Source organism: Pyrgilauda ruficollis, unplaced genomic scaffold (genome assembly GCF_017590135.1).
Source record: "Pyrgilauda ruficollis isolate IOZ18807 unplaced genomic scaffold, ASM1759013v1 scaffold123, whole genome shotgun sequence".
Taxonomy (NCBI): domain Eukaryota; kingdom Metazoa; phylum Chordata; class Aves; order Passeriformes; family Passeridae; genus Pyrgilauda; species Pyrgilauda ruficollis.
In genome coordinates, this window is record NW_024510655.1 from 58,336 (window position 1) to 83,258 (window position 24,923).

The 24,923-nt window shown below is 45.0% G+C and overlaps 2 protein-coding genes across 2 annotated transcripts; one reads left to right on the forward strand and one right to left on the reverse strand.

Annotated features, from left to right (window-relative positions):
• Positions 1 to 6,864: 6,864 nt before the first annotated feature.
• Positions 6,865 to 21,509, reverse strand: NFS1 (NFS1 cysteine desulfurase). The gene is made up of 13 exons (XM_041490448.1): positions 21,296 to 21,509; positions 21,131 to 21,198; positions 20,279 to 20,395; positions 18,838 to 18,921; positions 18,049 to 18,201; positions 17,025 to 17,118; positions 14,357 to 14,491; positions 12,766 to 12,923; positions 11,263 to 11,368; positions 11,010 to 11,091; positions 9,575 to 9,658; positions 9,358 to 9,447; positions 6,865 to 8,666 (listed from the first exon to the last, which is right to left on the reverse strand). The coding sequence occupies exons 1-13, from the start codon at positions 21,462 to 21,464 to the stop codon at positions 8,603 to 8,605; spliced, it is 1,404 nt and encodes a 467-aa protein (XP_041346382.1). The 5' UTR covers positions 21,465 to 21,509; the 3' UTR covers positions 6,865 to 8,602.
• Positions 21,510 to 23,982, forward strand: ROMO1 (reactive oxygen species modulator 1). Its single transcript, XM_041490449.1, has 3 exons — positions 21,510 to 21,569; positions 22,095 to 22,225; positions 23,791 to 23,982. Exons 2-3 carry the CDS (start codon positions 22,095 to 22,097, stop codon positions 23,897 to 23,899), a joined length of 240 nt encoding a protein of 79 aa, XP_041346383.1. The 5' UTR covers positions 21,510 to 21,569; the 3' UTR covers positions 23,900 to 23,982.
• Positions 23,983 to 24,923: the final 941 nt, after the last annotated feature.

Genomic DNA, 24,923 nt, shown 5'->3' on the forward strand with positions numbered 1-24,923 from the left:
CGCCGCACCCGGCCCGCCGGGCGCCGCTAACGGAGCCACCCGCCCGGGCCCGCGGCGCGCCGAGCCCCGCGCACTGACCGCAGCCGCACAAAATGGCCGCCGCGATGCGGCGCCGCTGGGGGGCGGGGGCCGGGCGGCGCGGCACGGGGAAGGCGGGGTCGCGCGCGGGTGGACGGCGCGTGCGCCGGACTGGGCGGGGCCGGGCCGGGCCTGCACAGCGCGTGCGCGGCCGCTGGGGGCTGTTGCTGAGGGAACGGGAACTCCGGGAGAGCGTTGAACTTCTAACGAAGAAAACAACCCTGTGGGCGGCTGTTTCTAACCTCTTGTCGTACGACCAAGTTGCGGAATAAAAACGAAGGATTCCTGGGAGCCGCTGCGCCGTGCTGTGTTTGTCCTTGGCTTGACTGAATAAACACGGATAACCAGGCAGTGTCCTGGAGCTCAGGGATTCCCGGGCTCTCCTGGGCTTCAACAGACACAGGCACAGCAGCATCATCCATTTCCAATGAAAAAAAAACCACAACAACCCTGTTTAGTCCTCTGCAAGAAACGGATAAAAATAAATAATTGCTTCCCTTTGCAAATGTTTTTGCAGTGAATGTCGGAGTTCAACAACTCAGTTAACTTTGGCCCTGGTTTCTCTTCAGGGGTGAAAAACAACTGATTGTCATGGTTGTGCTTTCCTGAGGCAGAGGGATCCAGCGTGGAGCTGCTCAGCAGCACAATAATCCCCACTCCATCATTTGTTTTCCTGTATATCCCCTCTTTTTACTCCCAAATTCTACATTACTACTCTCATCCCCTCCCATGCAACAGCCCACACGTGCTTATCTTTTCCCTATTAACCCCAGTTTTTTCAGATTTTGTATTCTATTTGATATTTATGATAATAGATGGCCTGAAAATACCAGTTGTGCCAAGTTAGTATCTCCTTCTTGTCTAGGCAAGTGTAGGCAGTAAGCAGTAATTCACCTTTCGGTAGCACTAGTGACAATGGATAGGGTTGGATGTCACCACGCTCCCTGACACAGCCCCGAAAAGCCGGTGATTGACTGAAGTCATCAGAGGCAACAGCCAGGCTTGCCAGCTTCCCTGAGAGCTGCTTGCCCAGGTCATGGGAGAGGTAGCAGGAGCACCTGCAGCTTAGGGCTTCTCTCTGTGGCACCATAGCACTTCCCAAGCTGCACCAGCCACCCTGCAGTGGGGAGACAGTGTGGGAAAACAAAAGGACAATGCTGGAATACCCCAGGTCAGAGGAAAAATAAGACTTTTCAGCTTTTGTGCAATGTGATGAGTCACCACATTACTTTTTGTTGTTCAGAAAAAGTATGGTGAAGATACTTGTAAGGCTTACTGTGTGGACCATTAGGAGCATGCCAAGTGTTAGAAATACGGGTAGTAATTCATGGGAATAAATGGTGTATCAAATATTATAAATGAAATAACCCGGGGACGGGAAGAGGGGAAGGGGGTCTTCTCCTCTCATTCCATTCAGGCTAAGAAATCCAGCCTGGAGACACACTGCAAGCCCGCGGCAGATGGACATTTACATGAGAAGGAGGGTGAAGTGGCCAACGACCCTAGCCCAAAGGAGGGCACCAGATAAGATGCCTATCAAGGGACCATTAACACCCGAACCCTGAATGCCCGGGTCCGGGAAATCGGGGCGATGCCTATCTGGAGGGCCATTGGCACCTTGGGCATGAATGCCTGGATTACGGGAACACGGGAAGACAGTGATTCCGCTCTCGGCAGAGGTTTTTGTGCAGCTTGGACAGAGAAAAGAAACCAACTTGAATATGTGAAACTTGGAAAGAGACAAAGGACTACTAGCCGCGGGCAAATTAAACAGTACAAGAACTGTGTCATCGAAGCAGTGTGTGTGGACGGGGAGAATCTGATCTTAGCGAAGACAGGTTCCACGTTCACCCGCATCACTGGCCGGGGGTGATACGCTGTCCGTTTTTGGTGGTGGCTATCGCACTGTTACTACGGTCGCGAAATAAATCTTATCTTTCATATTTTTATTAAAAATTGGCTCACTCGCAATTTTTCATTTATAACACCAAGGAACCAAGAGTACCAAAGACAAGCCAGCAGCATGATGCAGAGTTACCAACAGCAGGAGGAAAGTGTCTATGGAAAGCAAAACATTGATAGACAGAAGGTTAAAGGACAAGGGATCACATAACCATGTCCAGTGTTTTCTCTGTAACATGCACGTGAGAGAAGGCAGACAGAGGAAAAAAGCATTAGAAAATAATGGGATTTTCCTTTATTAGACACTAGGAAACCACTGGGAGCACACTAATTTATGTGTCTCCTTTACCTAAATCAAAACTGAAGAAAAGTGTTAGGTATGCAAGCGGGGGAAGAAAATTTACACAAGACATTTTAAAGTAAAGCTTGAGGAAACCAGCATCCACTGTGGCAATTGCACATATGAAATAAATATATTTTCCTCCTTGCAATATTAGTTTTACTGCACCATTAGTCTGGAACTATTACCCCAAATCCAAGGTTCTTTGCTTCTCCAGACCCTGAAGGTACCATTCCATAAATACAGCCTCTAAACGTATCCCTTCATCTATGGCTTGGATGAATGAAGTCAGTTTGCTAAATGATTCATACTATTTTGTGTTTTCCTTTCCAATAACTACATGTCAACCACAAATCTTGTTTCCAGATAATTTAGAAAACTGTTCAACAGAAATAATCCTCACAGTCTCCCAGAAACACTCTCTTCATTCCTCATCTCAATCTCTACTTAATACCTGTCAGTCAGATATGATCTGGCTTAATGATCCTGTTAGAGTCAAACACTGTTGGTTTTACTGTGCCTACTCAGCACAAGCCCATTCTGATTGTTCATTAGTATGAGATTTGCTTCTTATAAGAGCATCTTGTACCTGCCTTTTTTATGACTCTTGTTATAAATGAAAATTGCGAGTCAGCCAATTTTAATAAAAATATGAAAAATAAAATTTATTTCGCGACCGTAATAACAGTCCGATAGCCACCACCAAAAACAGACAGCATATCACCCCCGGTCGATGATACGGGTGAACGAGAGGAAAGCACCCCCCCTGGTACTTTGACCTCCCCGTCCACACCAACTGCTTCGAGGTAGCAGTTCTTATACAGTTTATTGCGCCCGCGGCAGAAAGTCTTTGTTTCTTTCGGAGTTCTTCATATTCATGTTGGTATCTTTCTCTGGCTTGGGCTGCACAAAGCCTTCGTCCGGGAATAGAAGGATGCACTTCCCTGGTTCCCGGAATCTGGCATTCAGATTCAGGGTGATGATGATCCTGGCCCCCCTCAGATAGGCATCTCGTCTGGGCCATCAGCACCTGGCTTGGGCGTAGGTGCTGTTGAATGCTCGTCCTTGGTGCAGCTGGAGTCCTCTTTGGATGCAAATGCCGTGATATCCATCTGGCGCGGGTCATCTGGCCAAGAATTCCCAACCTGAAGGAAAAAGGGATTCTTCCCCCCCCCTCCCCGCAGTTTATTTTATACACTTATATTTTATACAGCGTTTATTTCCACGAATTACTAATTACATTCCTAACAACTTGATTTGGATCAGCTTTCAGGGGGATCATTTCTCTTGTCCATTTTAAAAACTGGCATTTTCTTCCTTCCAGTGCAGGACCTTATTCATCAAAGCTGTCAATAGCAGAGGTCTCAGGCCAGTTTTTTGGGACTCAGAACTGGGCAACTGTACCATTTCAAAGCACAGAGCATACATGTTAGCAGATACAATTTGAATGAAAACAGTTGGCCCGTGACTCGTGTCACAGGAAAGAGAGAATTGCCAGCCAGTCAGGCAGGCAGGTGTAATTCCCCAAGGCTTCCACATTTCCCTTTTTAAAAATGGGGGATATTTTCCAGTCAGTGAAAACTTCACCAGAGTGCCACAACTTCTCAAATTGATGAATTGTGTTTAGTCACTTCCTCTGTCAGCTCCATACAGGCCTCCTGGTGTTGCACCTGAGCTGAATCTCTTTAATAAAGGCATTAAAAATGAGAAAGATCTCCTGCCCATTTATTTCAGCTGCCTGCCTTTGTCTTTGTTGGGATGCATTGCTGCTGAGTTCAGAAGAGTGGATCCTTTAACATCAACCAGTTTGATGTAGGATTATAACTGTTATAACTGTTAAAGTTGCTAAGGCTCATGCCCACCAGAAGGCCCTGTGGGAAAGGCACAGCGCAGGCCGGAGGGCCGCAAAGCGTTCAGGGCTGAGGCCCCTGAGTAAGGAGAGAGTCAGCTGAATGACAGCTGGAAGTGAGGCTGTGATTGGCTGGAGGAACGCGTGGACAGTGTATGAGCATGAAGCTGATTGGATGACAGGACGCGTGGACAGCAGCACTGCAGCTGAGCCAGCCAATGGGTGCCCTCTTTCTGTTAAGTTTAGTTAGGCCTCAGTTTGGTTTCAGTTATGTCAGGTGGAGATTGAAGGCATAAAAATGTTGCGATTTCTGTATTTCAGTTATGTCAGGTGGAGATTGAAGGCATAAAAATGTTGCGATTTCTGTATTTCTGTAATAAAAGGCTCTCTTTCGGATGCATAAGGGGGTCCGTGTCACTTCGTTCCCCATTGCTACAGCCTTTTTGGGATCCTCTTCCCTCTAGGGTATTATCCCATAGGACTCTTTCAAGCAGATCCCATGTGAGTCCAAAGTCTACTCTCCTGAAATTGAGCACAGTGGGCTCGCTTCTCACCCTTGTCATTGCCCCAAGGATCGCAATATCCACCATTTCATGGTCAGTGCAGCCCAGGCTTTCCTTGAGCTTCACATTCCCTGTAAAATCGTGTCTCAGACGGGCTGTTTGGGTCCAATCCGGCTAGCTATTGACCCTAGTTCACACAGTCTTACATAGACGAAAGCAAAAGATTGAGAAGCCCTCTTCTCCACGTGGGAAACGTTCTCTCTTTATTCTAAGAGACACACCAGGCCCACAAACACATGGGAGAAAGAGACCTGCCCCTTCTTGCGGGGGACTTTATAGCCGGGGAATGGGGGGCAGAGGAAGCCAGTGGGATACAAGTGAGGAGGGGCGAGGGGAGGGACCACCGGGGGTATCGGGGAGAGGGGTGGAAGAGGGAGGAGCCATGTGAGAGAAGAAGGGGATAACAAACCGCGTGATATAACAAACTATTCAGTGCAATGTAAAGACTGCTCAGTGCAAACCCTTAATCACCCAGTGCAAAACAACAACTAAATAAACTATTTAGTGCAACGCAACAACTCCCCACTGGCCTGTCCTTGTTGGTGAGAATATGGTGGCATAGCACCTCTCCTCATTGTCTCCTCTACCACTCTCCTCATTGTCTCCTCTACCACTTGGAGAAGGAAATTGATATCAGTGTATTCCATGAAGCTCCTGGATTGCCTGCTGGGTGCCCTGCTGGGTTCTCCCCCCAGCAGATGTCAGGGTGGTTGAATTCCCCTATGAAAACTAGGGCTTGTAAACATGAGGCCATTCCTGTTTGTCTGTGATGACCCTCATTGGCTCATCTTCCTGCGCAGATGGCCCGCAGCAGACCCCCTCTGTGATGTCACCTGTCCCTGCCCTCCATTTAATCCTGACTCCTAAACTCTCAGTGAGTTCCTCATTCATCCCCAGGTGGAGCTCCATGCACTTCTGCTGGTCACTGGCATAAAGAGCAACATTGCCTCTCTTCTCCCCTGCCTGTATCCTTCCATTCCAACCCTCCACTCACAAGAGTCACCCCAACACATCTCCCTGTTGCTAATTAGATGATCACAGTCCTGCAGGCACATGAATTATTCTAACCGAAACGGTTCTCACTTCAAATGCCTTTGTTTTTTTCACTGTGTGAAGGGCAGAGCTTTTGAGGAGGAGGGGGATTGGCCCAGGATCCATCCTTTGGGGAGTCTCTGAGTGCAGAAAATGGGAGAGTTCCCAGCTCGGAGAGGCCCCAGCACAGGGAGGTCACTGCAACCCAGGAAAGCCCCAAGGGTCTCACTCAGGGCCACTGTTTACAGGGCCACAAGAGGTGGGCTTTAGTCACAACAATGTTTCATCCTGGCCCCACTTCAGGTCAGAAACTTTTTTGAAAGTGGGAGAAGAAGAATATTATGACATTAAAAAAAAAAAAAAAAAAAAAAAAAGAGGAGGATGAGCTCATTATATGGCCCCAGTTCCTAGAGCAGTTTTTCTGATAAGTTCCAGAGGAGCTGAACCCAAGGGGACATCCCGGGGTGCCCCCACCCTAAAACGCACCGCAACACAAGGGCTGTTCAAGGCCAAGGCCCAGTGAGCATTTTTGAGATCATGGTGCAGCCTAGGGGTGGGGGAATGATGCACCACCATTTATTGGCATCCAACTGGTAAGAGTTAGATAGACTCAAGTTCCCATTCCCCAAAGGCTTTAACTGCGTTCAGTGAGGTACAGCTAGATGTTCATCCTTGGCATTACTTCTTTCTGTCATGGGGGAAGTATCTCCACTATACATTTTTCCTCATCTTGTCCCATAAACATTTCAAATAAACATTTGTCACTAGTATGAATGACTTTCCCTAACCTTTACATGTAGAATTTTTATTTTACATCTTATCAAATAAGAGGTGGTCAGAATCTTCAAGATTTGAGGCTCCCTTTTGTCAAAAGAACCACAATTTGAGTTTAAAAAAAAATAGCTCAGAACAGGCATTGAGTTTGAGAAGAATGACTTCAAAAGTCAAATGTCGACTCGATGATGGCAAACTTCTTACAATGTTCATAGAAAAGTTTATCCTTTTCTGTTGCCTAATGAAAGCTGCAATACAGCAACTTACTGTTTGTCCTGCATGGTTCACCCAAAAAGGTGGATCCAAAAAGACTGACAGTAGCCAAGTTTAATTCTTATCTGTAATTTTTTATCACTCTCAAAACACAAAGAACAATTCATAAACATATATTTCTAAAACATGCTAGGAAAGCATGTTATCATATGCTTAATCCAGAAAATACGTATGGCCCAAGGATGAAAAAGAGTACATACAACACCTAAACATACATACAATATGCTAAAACATATTTATGCATATGGTAGTTTAAAAAATATTGTGATGAAATATAAGGTGCCAGCACTACAATATTAAAACTGCTAAAGCTGGTAATTTGAAATAGAACAACCAAGGATTAGCTTTGCATTACAAACAACTAAATCTGTCCTTAGTTACAAAAAATGCACAAGCTTCTGTGAAACAATCCATCTTGTGAGATTCAGCTTCAGCTTTTACACGACACGGTTGATCCTCGAGGTAGATTCCATCCCAATCTGAAGATGAACATATTGTCTATGGGGTATACCAAATTCAGCAGCTAACACAGCATCCAGCAATCAACACAACTAATTTGGGAGCTCTTTGTTTATGCACTGAAAAAAAGGCACTTTGCCATACAGGGTTCAGTTTCTTACTGGAAAGATCACCAAAGGTAAGAAAGGAAAAACACTGATAAAAATTAATCTCATCAAACCCTTTTTAACAGATACTTCCCCCAGCATGTGCAGGGAATGGATTCCTGTGAGAATCTCTAGTCAGACAGTACAGTCTGTGAGACAAAGAAAACAGAAAACTTCAGTGCCCAGCGTTCTTACCTTTCCTATCTCCAGACAAAATACACTGGCTGAGCTGGGCAGACTCCTTGCAGTGACAGAAACCAAGGGCCCACAGGCAAACCAAGTAACAACAAAGGTCTCATGACAAGGGGAGAAAAAAAACCCAAGAAAAAAACCCCAAAACCCCAGACTGCCTTAAGACATTGCACTGTATCTGCTCTCCCCACCACCTCTACCACTCATGCTCTCACCAAACTGGTGCTGCCACAAAGCTAACATATTCTGCTTATCCCCTCCCCCAGTCATTCAAGTTTTCTATCCTCACTGAGAAAAAAATTGCATGGAAAAAACCCAATGGAGGGGACAGCAAAGTGCATCATGATTGTATCATAAACTCTGGAACACAGAAGAATCTTTTGAATTAATGCACATACACACACAAAAAACCCCAAGGAAAATAAGCCAAAAATACTCAATTTCAGAAAAAAGTTGTTCTTAACTACACATAAAACTTATCTGTGAAGGCACATAGCCACACTGAGGCATGGCTTTCCTCTAGAGATCCAAGTGTCCTCCTATCTGAAAATTTCTTGCAATACAAGGCATTTGAGAGGCAAAACCCAGCTGATGTTGCAGGATACCCACATCAAACAGAACAAATTGGCAACAGGTCTGTGGTGCAAACACAACAGTGACTTGGGATGAATTACACCGGGAAGCAACCTCTTGCCAGAATTCACTGGCCTGGGAGTAACATGCTGATTTAATTTTCACATTAGAAAATACATTTCTGAATAAATTACACATAAATTTCTGTGTGTCAATAGAAACACAGTGGGTGTTGGATCAGCCTCCCTTTCTCCATGATAAAAACCAGTTTTATTTTTGGCTTCTTAGATTTTGTGGTCTGAAAGAGTAGTTCTCTGGTCAAACTGCAGTGTCAGAAAACAGAAGTGCTGCATAATTTGCTCAAGACTGTACAGAAAAATGCATTTTAATCTATATCTAGTCCATGGATAGCAATGTTTTCTCAGTGCTGAGTCCATTTAATGCTTTTGAGGTCAATTCCATCCTGCACCATTTCCCAGAGAGGGCTGTAAAGAAAAGGAGAAAACTGAGGGCTAGCTAAAATGCACAGGACATCATCAACAATAATTAAACAGATTTTATCAATGACACAAGGAATTAAGATGTATCTATCTGCCTGTCTTGCCCTTCTGGAGGTCAGTGAGCTTCAGGTAATCAGCCCTCAACTGTGCTCTCAACCAATACAAGAGATGAGAGGGCAGATGCTCCACCTCATTTCCTGCTCCTACTTTCAGCATAAAGCACTGGTGTCTCTGAGACTGAATCCTACCATTTTCACTGTCCACATTAGTCACCAGTCTTTCAGTTTCACTAGAATAAACCAACTTATCAATACATTAACTCAGGAATACCATCTCTGGCTTAAAATCTCCAAGGTACTGCCCTATGTGCCTGCCCTAATCATATTATTTTTCTGACAAAGACAGGATCTGGGAAAAGGTTTGGTGTCAGGTTTGTTTCCTTAGAAATTTGTCACTAATGTTAAAATCAGGCTCCTACAGGCTCCTACACACCTCAGGGACACTGCTGCTAAACTTTTAAAAATGTTAAAAACAAGTGATTGGCGTTTTTCACACTGATATAGAGAAACACCACCAGATTCTTGAAGCAAACAATTACTTTCAACTAAATAAATTCAATTCTTCCCATGATTATCACACCTAAGAAGTCTTTGTGTTTCACAAGACAACATCTCACCTCATTTCCCTCAACCTCTTCACATGCTGTATGCACTTCTGCACTGTATAATCCACTTCTTCTTCTGTAGTGAAACGACCAATGCCAAACCTAAACCAAAAGAAAATCATTAAGGAACTGAATAACAAGGATACGGAGGGAGTGGAACAAATCTACCATTTATTTTTATCAGGAAAGAAAAATATTTGGAAGCATAAGGGCAGACCACACCACACACCTTATAGATGAGTGAGCCAAGTCTTCATCTGTTCCAATTGCCCGCAAAACATAGGAAGGCTCCAGAGAAGCTGATGTGCAAGCACTGGGAAAGGGGAGGCAGGGAAATGTCAGACTTTTGCTTAATCTCCTCCAACAAAGAATAGGTTGCTTACCTCTTCACAACAACGTGTACCTACTTCCCCAGCCTCCTAGAAACCACAAGTGAATACAAGCAAGTAAAGTGATATTTCTGCTACTGAAGAAAAAAGAATACAAGAAGCAGGCATTATTGAGAAAGTAGAGTAATAAATTAGGAGTATAAGGAAAGGAAAGAGAATACAGGTAATACACAAGAATAAACACAATGCCACACAGTGGCAGCAGGAATGCAGATTAAGAGGTAGTTGAAGTAGAGGCTGTGAAAAAAAGACAAAGACAGAAACTATCCACAGAAGATAACACACCAGGAACATAAAAGTTAAAAAAAAAAAAAGACTTCACAAGCTGTGTTTGGCAGCAGAACAAATAAATGAAAAACGGTGTACAGAGGGATCCAGAACAAGATGACTGCAGTTGTCAATAGAGAGAGCTTCCACTTTGCAGCAGTACACAGAGCTGGTTACACGCTGTGACTCAGGTTTTACAGGTAGCAACATGCAGTGCCAATTGGAGAGCTGTAAACAGCTCCCCAGTGCACAAAGTAGAGAGTCAAAAGAGATCTTCACATTACAGAAGCGTTTGGCTTCAGGGATGGTCATGTGGAGACTTGCTCTTCCTGCTCACAGAGCCAACTAGTTTCTAATTAGGATATGCTGACCGCTTTGTTCTCAAAGGTGAGAGAAGGAGAGTAGGGGCATCTTTACACTCCATTAATTTCATCCTGAACATCAGGTTTGTCTTGGTAACTGAAATATTACTCGTCACTCCCGTAGTCAGGAGAGCTCCATAAAAACACATGCAATTTTCTTTCCCACTTTTACATTTAACACAGGAACTATGAGCTGATTTAATTCAGATACGTGCCCAGCCTCACTAACTGCAGTAAAAATCTGCCAAAGGACAGAAGCTGTTCAAATCTTGGTGGCCTTTAGAATAAAAGTGTCACCAGTAGAAGTTAAGGCTACTCAAATAACCAGTTTGCAAGGCTAGTAGGTAGGAATTTCTGGGTTAGTTTTTGTGGTTTTGTGGGGGTTTTTTTGTTAGGATATTTTTTGGTTGTTTTTTTGTTTAGTTTTGTTTGTTGTTTTTTTTCTTCCAGGACAAATAAATTTGACCTTCAGTTGAAATGTGTCACTTAAACACCACTGTAGAATGTAATCAATACCAGGCTGACTCATTAACTGAATATGCAAATACAGAGCACACAGGAAACTACTACTTAGCTTTTACCTTCATTAGCAGATGCTATTTTCTCTCAAAAATACACTGCTATCCTTCCCATACATTCCACATACCTTCCTGAAGACAGAGCCACATCTTTCAGAGCCATCAGAAGACTCTCCCCTTCCACATATGCAAAAGATAAATTGATGCATCCTATATACAAACAAATGAAATCGAAAAAAGAATCCATCAACTGAAATCTCAGGCAAATTGTCCCCTGCAAGGCAGGATTTGCATCATGTGCTCAAGTGCATTATTCAGCCATGGCCATTAACACCAAGGGGCCAGACAGTACTAACGGGCTCACAATTTTGCTTGAGTTACCTGGATAGCGATGCTCTTGATCTCCATTCATCACCACATCAGGAACTTCACTCATTATTTTCGTAACCAGTCGTTGTGCCAATTGTGAGATTCGCTTATGGTCATACTAACAGAGAAACCAAAAAAGACACAAATAATAAACAGTGTACAGACCTCACTCAAACTGCTTCATGTCACCAGCTGCAAGCAGAATTAAGTAACTGGGTTTGGCCAGACAAGGGAATGAACACAGCTGAAACTTAAACTGTTAAACTTTGCCTGCTCTAGACACTGTTTCAAAAGAGAATAACTCCTTGGCTCCTTGCTAGCTCAGTCTTCACAAATGTTTCAAACTGTTCAGAAAGATCTACCTACACAAGCTGCCAAACTGACTTTCATACCAGCACTGGGTTCTTTGGGTTTAAAGACAAGTTAGGCATGCAGAAGATGATGCATTTTGCACACAAGAAAGGGCATCTATTACGACAAGTGCCTCTTATTTCCAGGAGCTCTCTAACTGTACCACAGAAAGACATGGACTTGCAAATGACTACGAACTCAGCTTTTACAAGTAACCTGCATGGTGAGAACTGCCCATGTGCAGTGTCTTGCTCTAGACTGAAAAATGGGGTCACTTATACCAAGAAAGCAGTAAGGTGTGGGATCAACTGTGGCACACAGGACTGGCCACATGCACACATGCAATGCACGCTTGTTTACACTTGGAAAAGAAATCCAGGCTAGCTCCAACACCAGTTGGTTTTAAAATGCTGTAGCTCTGCCAGGCAAGAAGGAGAATCTAGATTGGAAGTTTGTGCAGAATTCAGACTCTGCAGGCTCCCTAGCCTCAACTTCCATAACCACACAGTTCAGATGGTGGAATTCTGCCTGTCTCCTGGAAAGAAGCCTGATCCTTGGGTGCAGATATCTGGCCTATGCATCCCATTGTCACTGTAAATATTTTTACATTCCAGCTGTAAGGAAGGCATTGGTGCCCACAAACCAATGTAGCAGCATACAGAGGCTCAGACACCAGACCTAGCAAGTAAACTTTACTGTCCAAGCTAGGAAAAAAAAAAGAAAATAAATTCTTAGTTTCAAAGCTGCAGTAAACTTGAAATTATACTTAATAGGTACAATACATATAATAACAGACTGGGAAGTCTTATTTTTTCAATATACATTACATAAACATGACAGTAATTTCAAAGATGTTGCTAATACACATGTGCATAATGGAGAAGTAAACACAAGCACATAAAAGCCATATTTCACTAAAACTGACTGTCAGTTGTAGCTTTTTTGTAGAAAACTATGACTCTTCAAGAAAAAAGAAACTTTAGAAAGAACTTACAATTACCCAAAAACATCCCTTAAATTCTCAAAACATTCACTTAATGCTAAAACATGAGAATCAAATTTAATTCAGTTACATGGATGCAAAAAGACCTAAGGAATCCAAGACTTAAATGGCACTGTTACACTAGTTTCTGGAACCCAGGACAAGTATCTTGTTGCACATACCTCCATCTCTTGCTGTGCCACTTCACATGCTGCCCCCAGTCCCACTGCCAGAGGTGTGGGCACAGTCCCAGACCGCAGTCCTCTCTCCTGGCCTCCCCCACTCTGCAGGGGTTCTAGCCTGACACGTGGTCGACGGCGAACATAGAGAGCACCAACCCCTTGGAAGCAAGGAAAGCTGTTTTATCATATACCCAGAGTTCTGAAATTATGAACAGGGACTCCAACCTTTGGTAACATTCCTTATTTCCACAGCAAACACACATGTGGGCACTTAACTGGAGAAAAATAAAGTGAACAAGTTCAGTATTATTTTCTAGGAAATGGTGTTTGTCCACAGTAACTATGTTGAGGCTCACAGAGCTTCAGCCATAGGAGCTCAGCTTCTTCCAGTCTGCCTCAGTCACCCAAGGACTCCGCTTCCCCTCCTTCCCACAATTCCTGTACACAGCGGAACTGCAGCCCCCTGCACTGAAGTTTTTATGGGCATTCACCAATGTTCTCTTACTGACTTCCAAATTCTTTCCCTGGATTACTAGACCAGCACCAGTCCCAGGAGTCCTCTCCCTTTCTTCTCATTAGGAAGACTCATTAGTGGCAACAATTTTCAGCGGGTGGATTAGATGATCCAGTTTTGCTAGTCAGTCAATTTAGTGCTCTACTCTCCTCACCTTGAAACCAAATTTTCATGTCTTCGAGTGCCCTGGCACACTTAAGGAATGACTGTCACCACAGGAAGGACAGTTACAACTTCCAGGTATAACAAATGGTGAAAATTTATGTCTGTCATCTGTCCAAAATTACGAGTTGAAAACTTAGTCCTTGTCCAGAGATAATGTCTTCAGCTCTCAGCAGAACTCATACAAAAAAAAAAAAGCCTTGTTGAAAAATAAGAATTTGTCTTTTGATTCTGAATAGGATAACAAAAGTTATGTTTTATATATAATGTTATAACGTTATAAGTTAAAATGCTGTATGTATAGCATACAGCAAACCTGATTTCTGGCTCTCTAACACTCACTGTCACAAGCCAAATGGACCTTGACAATAACAACAGCTGGATTTTTAGTATTTGTCAGTCAACCAGAAAATGCATAGCTGGATATTAAACCCCATTCTGCAAAGAAAATGCACAAATGGAGTTGAGGGAATGGAGCCACTGGAAGTGGAAAACAATCAAAAATCACCAATCAGTTACCTTTTGGTCTCCTTGTTTCAAATCACACTCTGGTCTAAACTTTGCCCTATAACCAAGTGATTTTATTTCAATAATTTCAGCATTAGTTCTGCTTCACATCAGAAGCAGATGACGCCTGAAAAACCCACTGCTGCAATGCTGCCACAATCATACAACACTGTTTCTTCCTTCAGTGAAGCCACCTCAACCCATCTAGCATTGAAGATCCACTTACCGCAGCTCTACGCGGGCAGCAGTGCCTGAACTACTCTGAAGTCTGTCCAACACCATTCAGAAGAGTTTTCTACAGCTTAAGTAACTGACACTATGACAAATGGGTTTGACTTTGCACCTTGTGTAGTTACCTTAAGGTAGGTATGAAAACAACAATTCCCTATAAGTCACTTCAGTTAGTACCTTTGGGCCCATAGATTTTATGGCCACTGATGCTCATTAGGTCAATTTTCATGTTGTTGACATCCATAGGAATTTTACCAATTGCTTGTGCAGCATCCGTGTGGAAGAAAACCTTATGTGCACGGCAGATCTCACCTGTAATAAAAACACCAAACCAAAACCAGATTACCTTAACTAATTGCTATGATACCAAACATTCCAGCAACGGATCTAAAGCATGACTGAATCTAAACCAACAGCAAGTTACTGAGGTGTCTGAGGTGACAAAGGCAGAAATGAGGGCTGTGATGTTCCTTTTACACTGAAGTGGCTAAAGGTGTGCAGGGGCTACTGTATGCCTTGGCACAGGTTTAGGCAGGTAAGACTACAGTGAATTTCTCCAGGTGAGAAGTTAAAAAGTCTTCTGTTAAGAACTGAGATTATTTCCAAACCCACACCTAACAAATTTAAGAACAAATGGTTGCATGAAATATCAAAGTCTCCACACAGAAATAACTCCACAGTTGGAAAAAATTGTTTTTTCTTGGTTCTTTTTCTTTTCAACATCCAGTACAAGCCAGCCTTCCTTTCAAGTTTGTATTTGCCATGTATTTTTACGTCTTTCCCTCTATTTTCCAAGTTTTACAACACTCACCTTCAAAAACATTCTCAGAATTGTCACACACACACTTATTACTACCGCATGAAGTCAGCTGAGCCTGTCACCAGGCTAAAATATATGAAGAAATAATGTATTGTTCATGGGCAGTAACTATTATTTATTTGTGTCATCAAAAAAATCACACCACATCTTCCACAGAATCTGCACAGCTGCATCGGAGACCTCTCCTCTGCACAAGAGGTTCAACATGGCACTTCACAGGATAAGTAACCCCCGCTGTGGTCCAGCAAGGTCAGGCCACAGGGCACACAGTAACAGGCCTCAGGCCGGGCACGCTGGACCTGCTCAAGGTGTTACGAGAACATACCAGGGCAACTAGAGCTGGCACCAGCTGTCTCTGACACTTAAACATGGGACCATAGTAAGGACCTCGACAATATAAGCACAGGAGGAAAATAAGAATCCTTGGGGCTATAAGCAACTCACTGATGGTCAAATGCTTGTCAATGAAGAAACAGAATCAACCTTGAAAAACCTTTGCAAAAATGCTGCTTTGAGCTTACTGAAGAAAGAAATAAATTCAGCAGCTAAGCAAGAAAACCAGGTGCACAACAAGATGCCTGGCACAGCCTAAGAAAACAATACCTATGGAGTATGTACTCCAGAGCAAAGCCAAAGCCAAAATATTGTCCAAAATCTCAAACATCTTATGAAAGGATTATCTCGAATATGAAGGTGCGCTGGTTTTGGCTGGGGTAGAGCTAACTTTCTTCACAGTGGATAGTATAGGTCTGTGTTTTGGATTTGTGCTGAACACAGGGGTAATAATAGATGTTTCTGATATTGCTGACCAGGGCTTGCACAGAGCCAAGGCCTCTTCTGCCCCTTGTATGGCCACACTGGAAAGAGGGCTGGGGGTACATGAGAGGCTGGGAAGAGACCCACCCAGGACAGGTGACTCAAACTTACCAGAGGGATATTTCATATGCCATACACCTTCAGTATAGAAAAGTGGGAGGAAGAAGGTGGAAGGGGGAGACGTTTGGAGTGATGGTGTTTGTCTTCCCAAGTCACCACTGCATGGCCCTGCCCTCCCAGAGGTGGATGAACACCTGCCTGCCCATGGGAAGCAGCACAGAATTCTTTGTTTTTCTTTGCTTGTGTGCATGGTTTTTGCTTTCCATATTAAGACTGTCTTTATCTCAACCCATGAGTTTTCTAGCTTTTACCATTCCAATTGCCTCCCCAATCCTGATGGTGGGGGAGTGAGTGAGTGGCTGCAAGATGCTTGGTTGCCAGCTGGGGTGAAACCACGTCAGAAAGGGTATGTGTGTACGTTTTGCTACTGTCACAGGAAACTATCAACAGTTCATCTGGGATCCAGGGATCTGGAGGATCATCAGGGAGGCCCCTGCTCACCCTGCTTGCTCCAACAACCGTGGTTTTCCAGGGTCTCCCTTAATTTACTCTGAGGTCCCTGTCACTCCAGCTGCCGGCTCAGAGCCTGGCTCACCCTCTCCCTACCTCCTGTTCCAGAAGCGTAGCTCTTCAGTAAGCTTTTCCTACAAAGCAATTGTTCATGACTATATACAACAATACTAGGGGAAGGATTGTCCAAGTGTGGTGCTCACCATCCTCTCCTACTCCAAATCCTGCACATTTCTTCTCTTAAACACTACAAGTACTCAATAAATCATTATAGTATATCTCAATAAATCATTATAGTATATAAGCTCAATTTTGGCCAGTTATTCTGTACAATATTTTTAATCCATCATACAATCCAATGAATTGCAGCTGATCCATCCAGAGCAATGATTGCTGCAATGCTCATCATAAAGGTACTGAATTTCATTCACATTTCCCTTTTGAAATCAGTTTTTATTTGGGACAGCAGTATTATTTATTTATGTTACATTTCTTATTTTAAAATGTTTATGTTATTATTTTTTTCCTTAGCTATATTACACCTAGTCTTTTGCATCGATACCATTTGAGGATGAAAACATTATCTAAAATGAAGCAGAAGCAACCTTAGCTGGCATCCAGAAGCCACAGTGTACTTACCAATGTCATGAATTGGCTGCTTTACTCCTATTTCATTATTTACAGTCATTACAGAAACCAAACTTGTATCAGGCTGGAATGCAGCCTCCAGCTCCTGATGAAAGATTCAGAAGGACAAGAGTTGTGACTAACAGAGAAGGAGGATTCCTGTGTACATCTTCAATTTACCAGCAACTCAACCACCAGTCCCTTATTTGCAACAAACACCTGGGGTTCTGACAAACAGCCCTGGGGAAAACACTAACCCACATGAATATTAAATGCCTGTAGGAAGAGGAGCGAATCAATTGTGTTTCTGCAGGTCCTAACCCTTCAATGCACCTGGCACCCCAATTGATTAAATCAAATCTCAACAGGCTTTGCTATAGCCCGTAAATGTCTCTGAACTATTTTCTTTACTGAATTAACCACCGACAGTACAACTAAAGCCTCTTCTGGCCAAGGTGAGGCAGGCTGTAAAGGCACTGCTCTTTATACCAAGTCACATCACACCTGCAGCAACATGCTCAGAAAACACAACTCATTACTGTGCCACAGGCTGACCCTCAGTCCCATCACACACACTACTGCTCTCCATGGCAGGTGAGGGACTGGGAATAAAGCTGTTGCTGCCCTGTGCTACAGGACGGCAACGATGAACTGAAAACATAAAACTTCTAAGTTTTAGGGCTGCAGCCAGTACATACAGAAGGGCTGGCTCATGGACAGCCATAGGAAGTACTGTAATCACTGAAACAATGCCTCAAATACTGGGCTCCTTAGAGGGTACTCAACAGCTCCACCTGCACAGCAGCAGCTGAACGGTGGGACAGGAGGTGGATGTTCTGGTTGAGAAAAAGTGTAGGATGTTAGACAGAATAGAAAATCCTTCTCCAGATCTGACAGATTTGACTGTGATTCTCATTCTACTTGTGATATTTATTATCCTTTCCTCTTTTTCATCTAGAGGACACAAGCTTTTGAGCATCAATTTGAAGCAAAAACCTCTTCTTTTTTTAGTTTCTTTCTCTCAGTAACAACTTACCTTCAGGTCTATGAGCCCATTTTTTTTAACAGGTAGATATGTGATGTGAAAACCTTCTGTTTCCAGGGAACGACAAGAATCCAACACACACTTGTGCTCTGTTTGCGTAGTAATGATATGCTTTTTTCTGGCTTTATAGAACCTTGCAACACCCTGTCAGGCACAGTCCATGAAAAAGAAATTGGCCATTGAAGAAAGCAGGCATTACACAGTGTGATTGGAAATAAGAAATTACTACTTAGATATAGTTAATTTGGATCTTTCCTGTTTGACCCAAGTCGTGAAGGTGTTAAAAGGTACTGACACATAATCCACACTACCTATCTCCATCAGCACCTGCTTTTCAAAGCATCTTACTTCTCAAAAACTCTGTGAAAATGTTTATTGCTGTTAAGGTGTAGAAGCCATTAACCAAAGCATTTTTTTGAAAACTTGCACTGGAGTGATAAACACTGAGAAGTTTAGTCTTCATCAGAAAAAAAGTTTCTAATCCACATGTCCACTATATTTTACAATGAATATTTTAATTACATAAGCAGAAGGAGTGTATTTAGTGCATGTGAGATAAACATCAAATATTTTACACCGCCCTCCAAATCATGTCATGGGCACCAAAACACTCATCCATGTATTTCCTCCACACATGTAACAGAGTATCACAAAAAGTAACTCCAGAAATGCAAATATGTTATACTCCAACATATTAACATTTAAATTGTTGAGAGATGCATACAGTTCTTAAATACAAAATTTTAACATAATAAATAAGAATCAGTATAAACTTTTTACCTTAATTGCCATATTATTGGATTCTGTTGCACCACTGGTAAATATAATTTCCCGCGAATCAGCTCCTATTAAATTTGCAACTTGCTGTTTAAAAAGAAATACATATTTGACTTGTTAAGAAAACATACAATAAATTCATTACAGCAAAATACATGTGAATGTTTTCAAGAATACTCCCTTGAGCTTCAAAGGTTTACAGCTGGTACCTAACAAAGTTATGCTAAAAATAATCTAACTATCTGAATTATAAAATACACAAGGAATCCACAGTCATTAGAAGCAGTATTAAGCATTAACCTGTTATAACAGAGATAAAAGCTTAAGGAGACAAAAATCCATTACATATTACTTCAAAAAAAATTACAAACATCCTTGCCTAAGATCAGAAGAATGACAAGATATGGAGTTAGTCCAATGCCTGCAGCAATATGCTTGTGACTCCAGGAAACCAATAATACTGCAGCACTTTTACTTAAAGTATTGTTTCCTGCCATTTCAGTTGCTCTAATCTCACTGTTGGAACAAGTGCCGGCTTCTGCACTGGGACTGGAGAACCCTGGGAGTCCAGACAGACTGGGGAACAAGAGGCTGGAGAGCAGCACCACAGAAAGAGACCTGCAAGTTTGAGCTGAGGGCAAGTGGAACAGGAGGCAGCAGTGCCCTGGCAGCCCCAAGGACCAGCCTGTCCTGGGGGACATCAGGCCCAGCATTGCCAACCGAGCAAGGGGGTGACTGTCCTGCTCTGCTCTGCTCTGCACTGAGGGGGCCTCACCTCGAGTCCTGGGGGCAGTTTGGGGTAAATCTATATAAGGATATGAAATTATCAGAGAACATCCAGGGGAGGGCCATGAAATGGTTAAGGGCCTAGAGGAGAGTCTGTAAAACAAACAGCCGAGGTCACTTGGTTCTCTCAGTCTGAAAGAGAGGAAACTAAGGTCAGACCTCACTGGGGGCTGCAGCTTCTTCATGAGGGGCATCAGAGAGGCAGCTATCTGCTCTCGGTGACCAATGACAGGGCTTGAGAAAACAGAGCTGTGTTGAGGAAGTGTAGGCTGGATATTAGGAAAAAAGTTTTTTACCCAGAGGGTGGTCAGGCACTGGAACAGGCTCCCCAAGGAAGTGGTTACAGCCTTAAGCCTGCCATAGTTCAAGGAGTGTTTGGACAATGCTCTCAGGTATATGGTGGGACTGTTGGGGTATCCTGTGCAGGGCCAGGGTTGGACTTGATGACCCTTGTTGATCTCTTCCAACTTGAAGTATTCCATGAGTCTATCTTTTCGTGCAATAAATCGACTAAAGTACAGCTAAGCAAAGAGAAAGCTGCTAAATCTAGCCCACAGATAACAGGGTTTTTTTCTTCCTTTTTTCGTTAGGTTCTTTTGACCCTGATTTTCCTCAGCAGCAGGAAAACCAACACGACCATGGAGAGTCCAAGACTCACCCGCCTCGCTTTCTCCATGGCAGCCTCGCTCTCCCAGCCGTAGGCGTGGGTCCTGGAGTGGGGGTTGCCATAGTAGGCTGTCAGGTATGGGAGCATGCTGTCCAGGACTCTGGGATCCTGTGGAACACAAACAACCCAGCCTTAGAAAAGGAGAAGGGAAACCATACCACTTCTCTCTGGAGATGCCCCCTTGCCACAGTATCAGCAGCACTTCTGTGGCAGTGTCTTGCTTTAGCTTAGGCGTGACCTTGAAAACTTGAAGCCATTACATGTTACGTGTAACACAAGTATTTGGCAGTTATGTTCTGTGCATGTAACCCTGATCTGCGCTGAAGGTCAAAGAAGAACAACATCATTTGAGAAAACAGAATCACAGATCAGCTTGGGTTGGAAAATATTTTAAAGCGTATCTTGCTCCACGCCCCTGCCATGGATAGGGACACACCTTCCAGTAGGTCAGGTCGCTCCAAGCCCCATCTAACCTGCCCTTTCTTCTGAGCAGAAAAAAATGCAAGGTCTTAAAATGTTAAGAAAAACGTCAGATCAGTATTTTGGCTGAATTCACTTCGTGCTTCTCTCAACTGTCTCCATTCCCGCAGGGGTCGGTGCGAGCCCCTTCGCGGCTCCGCCACGCTCCTGCCCTGCGGCACTGGGGGTGCCCATCCAGGGGGCTGCCCCGGCACAGCTACAGCCCTTCGCCCTGTGGCGACAGGGACAGCCTGTGTCGCTACAGGCGGCGCCGAACGCCGCCTCTGTCACCCACGGCAGCTCGGGACACGCGCGACCGCTCGGGCGAGAGAGCTGGGAGTGTGGGGACCACGCTCCGCTTCCCGTGCTCGGTACGGCCCTTACCAGCGGGGTGGTGGCCTGGACATCCATGTAAAGCGGCCGAGAAGCACCGCTGCCATCGCTGGTTTGCCCTAAGGGGAGAAGAGAGGGAAAACTGCTGTCAGGGGCCGGCAGGAGCGGGGCAGCTGTCCCTTCCCGGACAAGGGCTCTGCCCGACCGCGGCCTTACCCGGTCCCGGTCCCGGTCCCGGTCCCGCTCCTGGTCCTGGTCCTGGCCCTGGTCCCGGTCCCGGTCGCGATCCAGATCCAGATCCAGGTCCCGATCCCGGTCCCCCGCCTCGGAGCCGCCGCGGGGCTCGCTCGCCCCTCAGGGCCGCCAAGCGCCGCCACAGCAGCATAGCGCCCGACGCACGGAGCGCGGCCGTACCCGCCTCTTCCGGTACGTCACGGCGCGCGCCGGAAGCGGGGCCCAGACAGGCGGAGGCGCGGTGCGGCCTAGCGAGGTACGGGCGGGGCGGGGGCCCGGGAACGGGGGGAGCCGGGGTGCTCGTAAGGTGAAGCGCGCGCTGAGGACCCCGGTTCGCCTCCGAGAGCTCTTGCGCCTCACAACGGCGATGGCCGCGGTTCCCGGGGAGTCCTCGGCCTGGCCTCGGTCTCCGTAAGGGCGGGTTCGCTGCCCGCTCCTCTGCCTCCGAAGCCAGCGGCAGCCGGGAAGGTCGGGCCAGCAGCGGAGGCTCGGTCAGGTGCCGCGTGTGCTGCTCACTAGGCACTGGGAGCACACAGGGTGAGGCCTCGGCAGCCACGGCGGCGCCCGCAGGAGATTGTTGAGGGGAAACGGGGTCGTCGTTCTCTCCTTGTTCTTCCTACCTGACAGGCAAAGAAACAAGCCTGGGAGCCAGCACAACCTCCAGCGCTGCACACGCGAGAAGCTCTGAGTTGCACGGCCTGGCCTGCCAGCCGAGTTTGGTTATAGAAGTATGTTAGACAAAGCAGTAAATCGATGTGTGTATTGTTGCTTTCTTTTTTAGATGCCTGTGACCGTGGGCCCATATGGGCAGTCGCAGCCCAGCTGCTTTGACAGAATAAAGATGGGTTTCATGATGGGCTTTGCAGTGGGCATGGCTGCAGGAGCGCTGTTCGGCACATTTTCCTGCCTCAGGTACGCCAAGGAAATGGCTTCCACAGACAAGTGGTGACAGGGAGATAGCCAGAGAGAAATGGTCATGCTGTGGGGTTGGGAAGGGATTGGGTCTGGTCCCATGAGTGGAACTTTGTGACTCCCAGCTACTGCAGTAAGCCCCTGGCCTACAACATGTGAGTCTGGTGCTGGTAGGGCATCACCTCTGCATGCCCTGCATGCCAGGAGGTCACAGTGTCACAGACCTTTTCTTGCCTCTTGTAAGGGAGGTTCATTGGGAAGCCCAGGCTGTGGAGGATCACCTCCAGGAGGAACCAGATGAATTGTCTATGCAGATACATGTGCAGCCCTCTCCTGGCCCTAAATCTTCCTGAGGTGCTCTGTAAGCTCTCAGTGTCTGCATCGTGGTCCCTTTGTGTGTCCCGTGCCCTGCACAGAGGCAGTTACCAAACTGCCCCTGAGTCTGAATGGCAGGAGTGTGGGTAGACCCATGGCTGGCATTGGCACAGCCCCACTGTGCAATGGAGAGGAACAATATTCCACCTTCCCCTGGGACTCAGCATGCTGACATGAAAACGAGCTGTGTTTGTTGTTCTGTGTTTGCTCTGGTACTGTTGACTGGCTTTGCACGTCATCTCTGACAAAGAATCACTGAAGTCTGCTCTTTCATGCTTTGCAGAACTCTTTCTGTGTGATGGGTTTTACCTGTGATTAAACATGGGAGATGATTTTGTAGTGAGGTGAAGGAGGAAAAGGCTCAAATCTTAATCCAATGGGAGTTTGAAGTTTTCTGATCTCTCTCAATTCCCAGAGGGTAAGCAGCATGATGCTGGCAGAAGATATATATTAAGGGCCTTTAGAAGAACCAGTGAGAGTGGTTCTGTTATACTTGAATGACACAGCTACAGTACTGCTGTTCCATTTTTGAGGGAAAATCTCATGTTTTAAGAAGCAAGTGCGTGAAATTCCTTAGACCCTAAAGTCACTGTAGTGTTTAAAAGCCAATATTACAAGAGCTTCTTGAGACAGAACAATTCCTTTTGTTTTACTCTGACCTCAGGTAATTGAAAAATGGAGAACAGAAATACCTTTTGAAGTTTCTAGGACTTTCAGGTATCCCATATTAAAAACACAGAGTCAGTAGTAAATAGAAAGTTAATTTTAAATTGGTGATATTAAAAAGACTGCCACTGCAGCTAGAGAGGATGGCAGTACAACAGCTCAGACAACTCTTTTTGTACTCTGGCAAGTGAAATACTTGGACAGCATTTTTTTTCCCTCTATTAAGGGTATTTGGGAGACCAGGATGCAAAGCTGTTCCTGCTAAAGGTGTGTGGCAGGAAGGTTCCACTGCAGGAAAAAATACACATGGGCCATGTGAGGTGAGAGCCGCCCAAGAGCCCTTGCAGTAGCACAGGGCACTGCAGCCAGTCTCTGGAGAGGCAGCTGTACAATTGCACACATTTAGACTGGAGAAGTGTTCAGTTTGCAACCATGAGCTGATTGTCTCAGATGTTTTCTGCTGCATGTCTGTGATCTGTCAAGTTTCAGCTTTTATATAATCCCTGTGGTTTTCTTTATCTCAGGATTGGCATGAGAGGACGAGAGCTGATGGGTGGAGTTGGCAAAACGATGATGCAAAGCGGTGGGACGTTTGGGACATTCATGGCCATTGGTATGGGAATACGCTGCTAATCTGGAGTTTGAGATTTATCCCAGAGTGCCCCCGCCCAGCCATTCCTCTGCTGTACAATAATAAAATCTTTAGATACCTGGAAGTGAGAGCTCTTAATGAAACACCAGAGTCCTACCCTCTGTGCTCTGCTGATTGCAAGCATGTGTTTTACAAAATTTCTACTTTCTTCCCATCTCTTTCTCCCAAAACAATGAGAATAATCATTTTTATTACACTGAAGTTCCTGGTTTACAGATACAAGTACACCACACAAGTTTCTCCCTTTGGCACTTGGGCAGCTCACGTTGCCGATGTGGATGTGGAGCTGCTTTGTTCTGTCTTGCATTCCCGAGTCTAGGAAAGTTAGATGGTGGGTACTTCAGATGAATTATCAAATTTCTGTCCTCTTGCAAAAATAGGTGTGTTGAAGCTGGTCCCATTTCTGAGTTTCAGGTGTCATGGGGCAGATGCCCTCAGGGACCCCAGGATTCAGGCAGCTCCCACAAGAGCTGTTCTCCCAGAAACAAAGCCTTTTCTTTCATTCTGGTTTAACAGGCCTACAATGTAGTCAGGACTTCCCCGGGAGAGCAGAGGAATCTCTCCTGCTTCTCCCCAGCTCCAGAAGCACTGCCTACAGTTGACCTAGGAAAGGTATTGGGTGTCACAGTCTTCCATTACTTGCCTTTTGAAATAAGGCCTCTTTCTGCTCCTCCTTTAGTCCTATGTAAGGAAGACGTGAGCAACAGCACTACCTCAACTGGCACCTGTACAGCCTGGACCTGTTACAAATGCCTTTTCCCCAGTTTTTAAGGCAGAAACACAAATTCACCACTCAAAGCCTCTTCTCAGATAAAGCACACCTAGAGAGCCAGCTCTACTTCTTTAGCTATGTTAGTATTCCCAGATCCTGCTGTATTCCCAGCCCCTCTCCACCTTTGCCTTTCACTTGCTTCAGTTCTTTGATTAAGGACATGCCCTTGCCACAGCAGCTCAAGGACAGCTACAGCCCCAGAGGCTGCAGAGCAGATCCTCTCCTCAAAATAC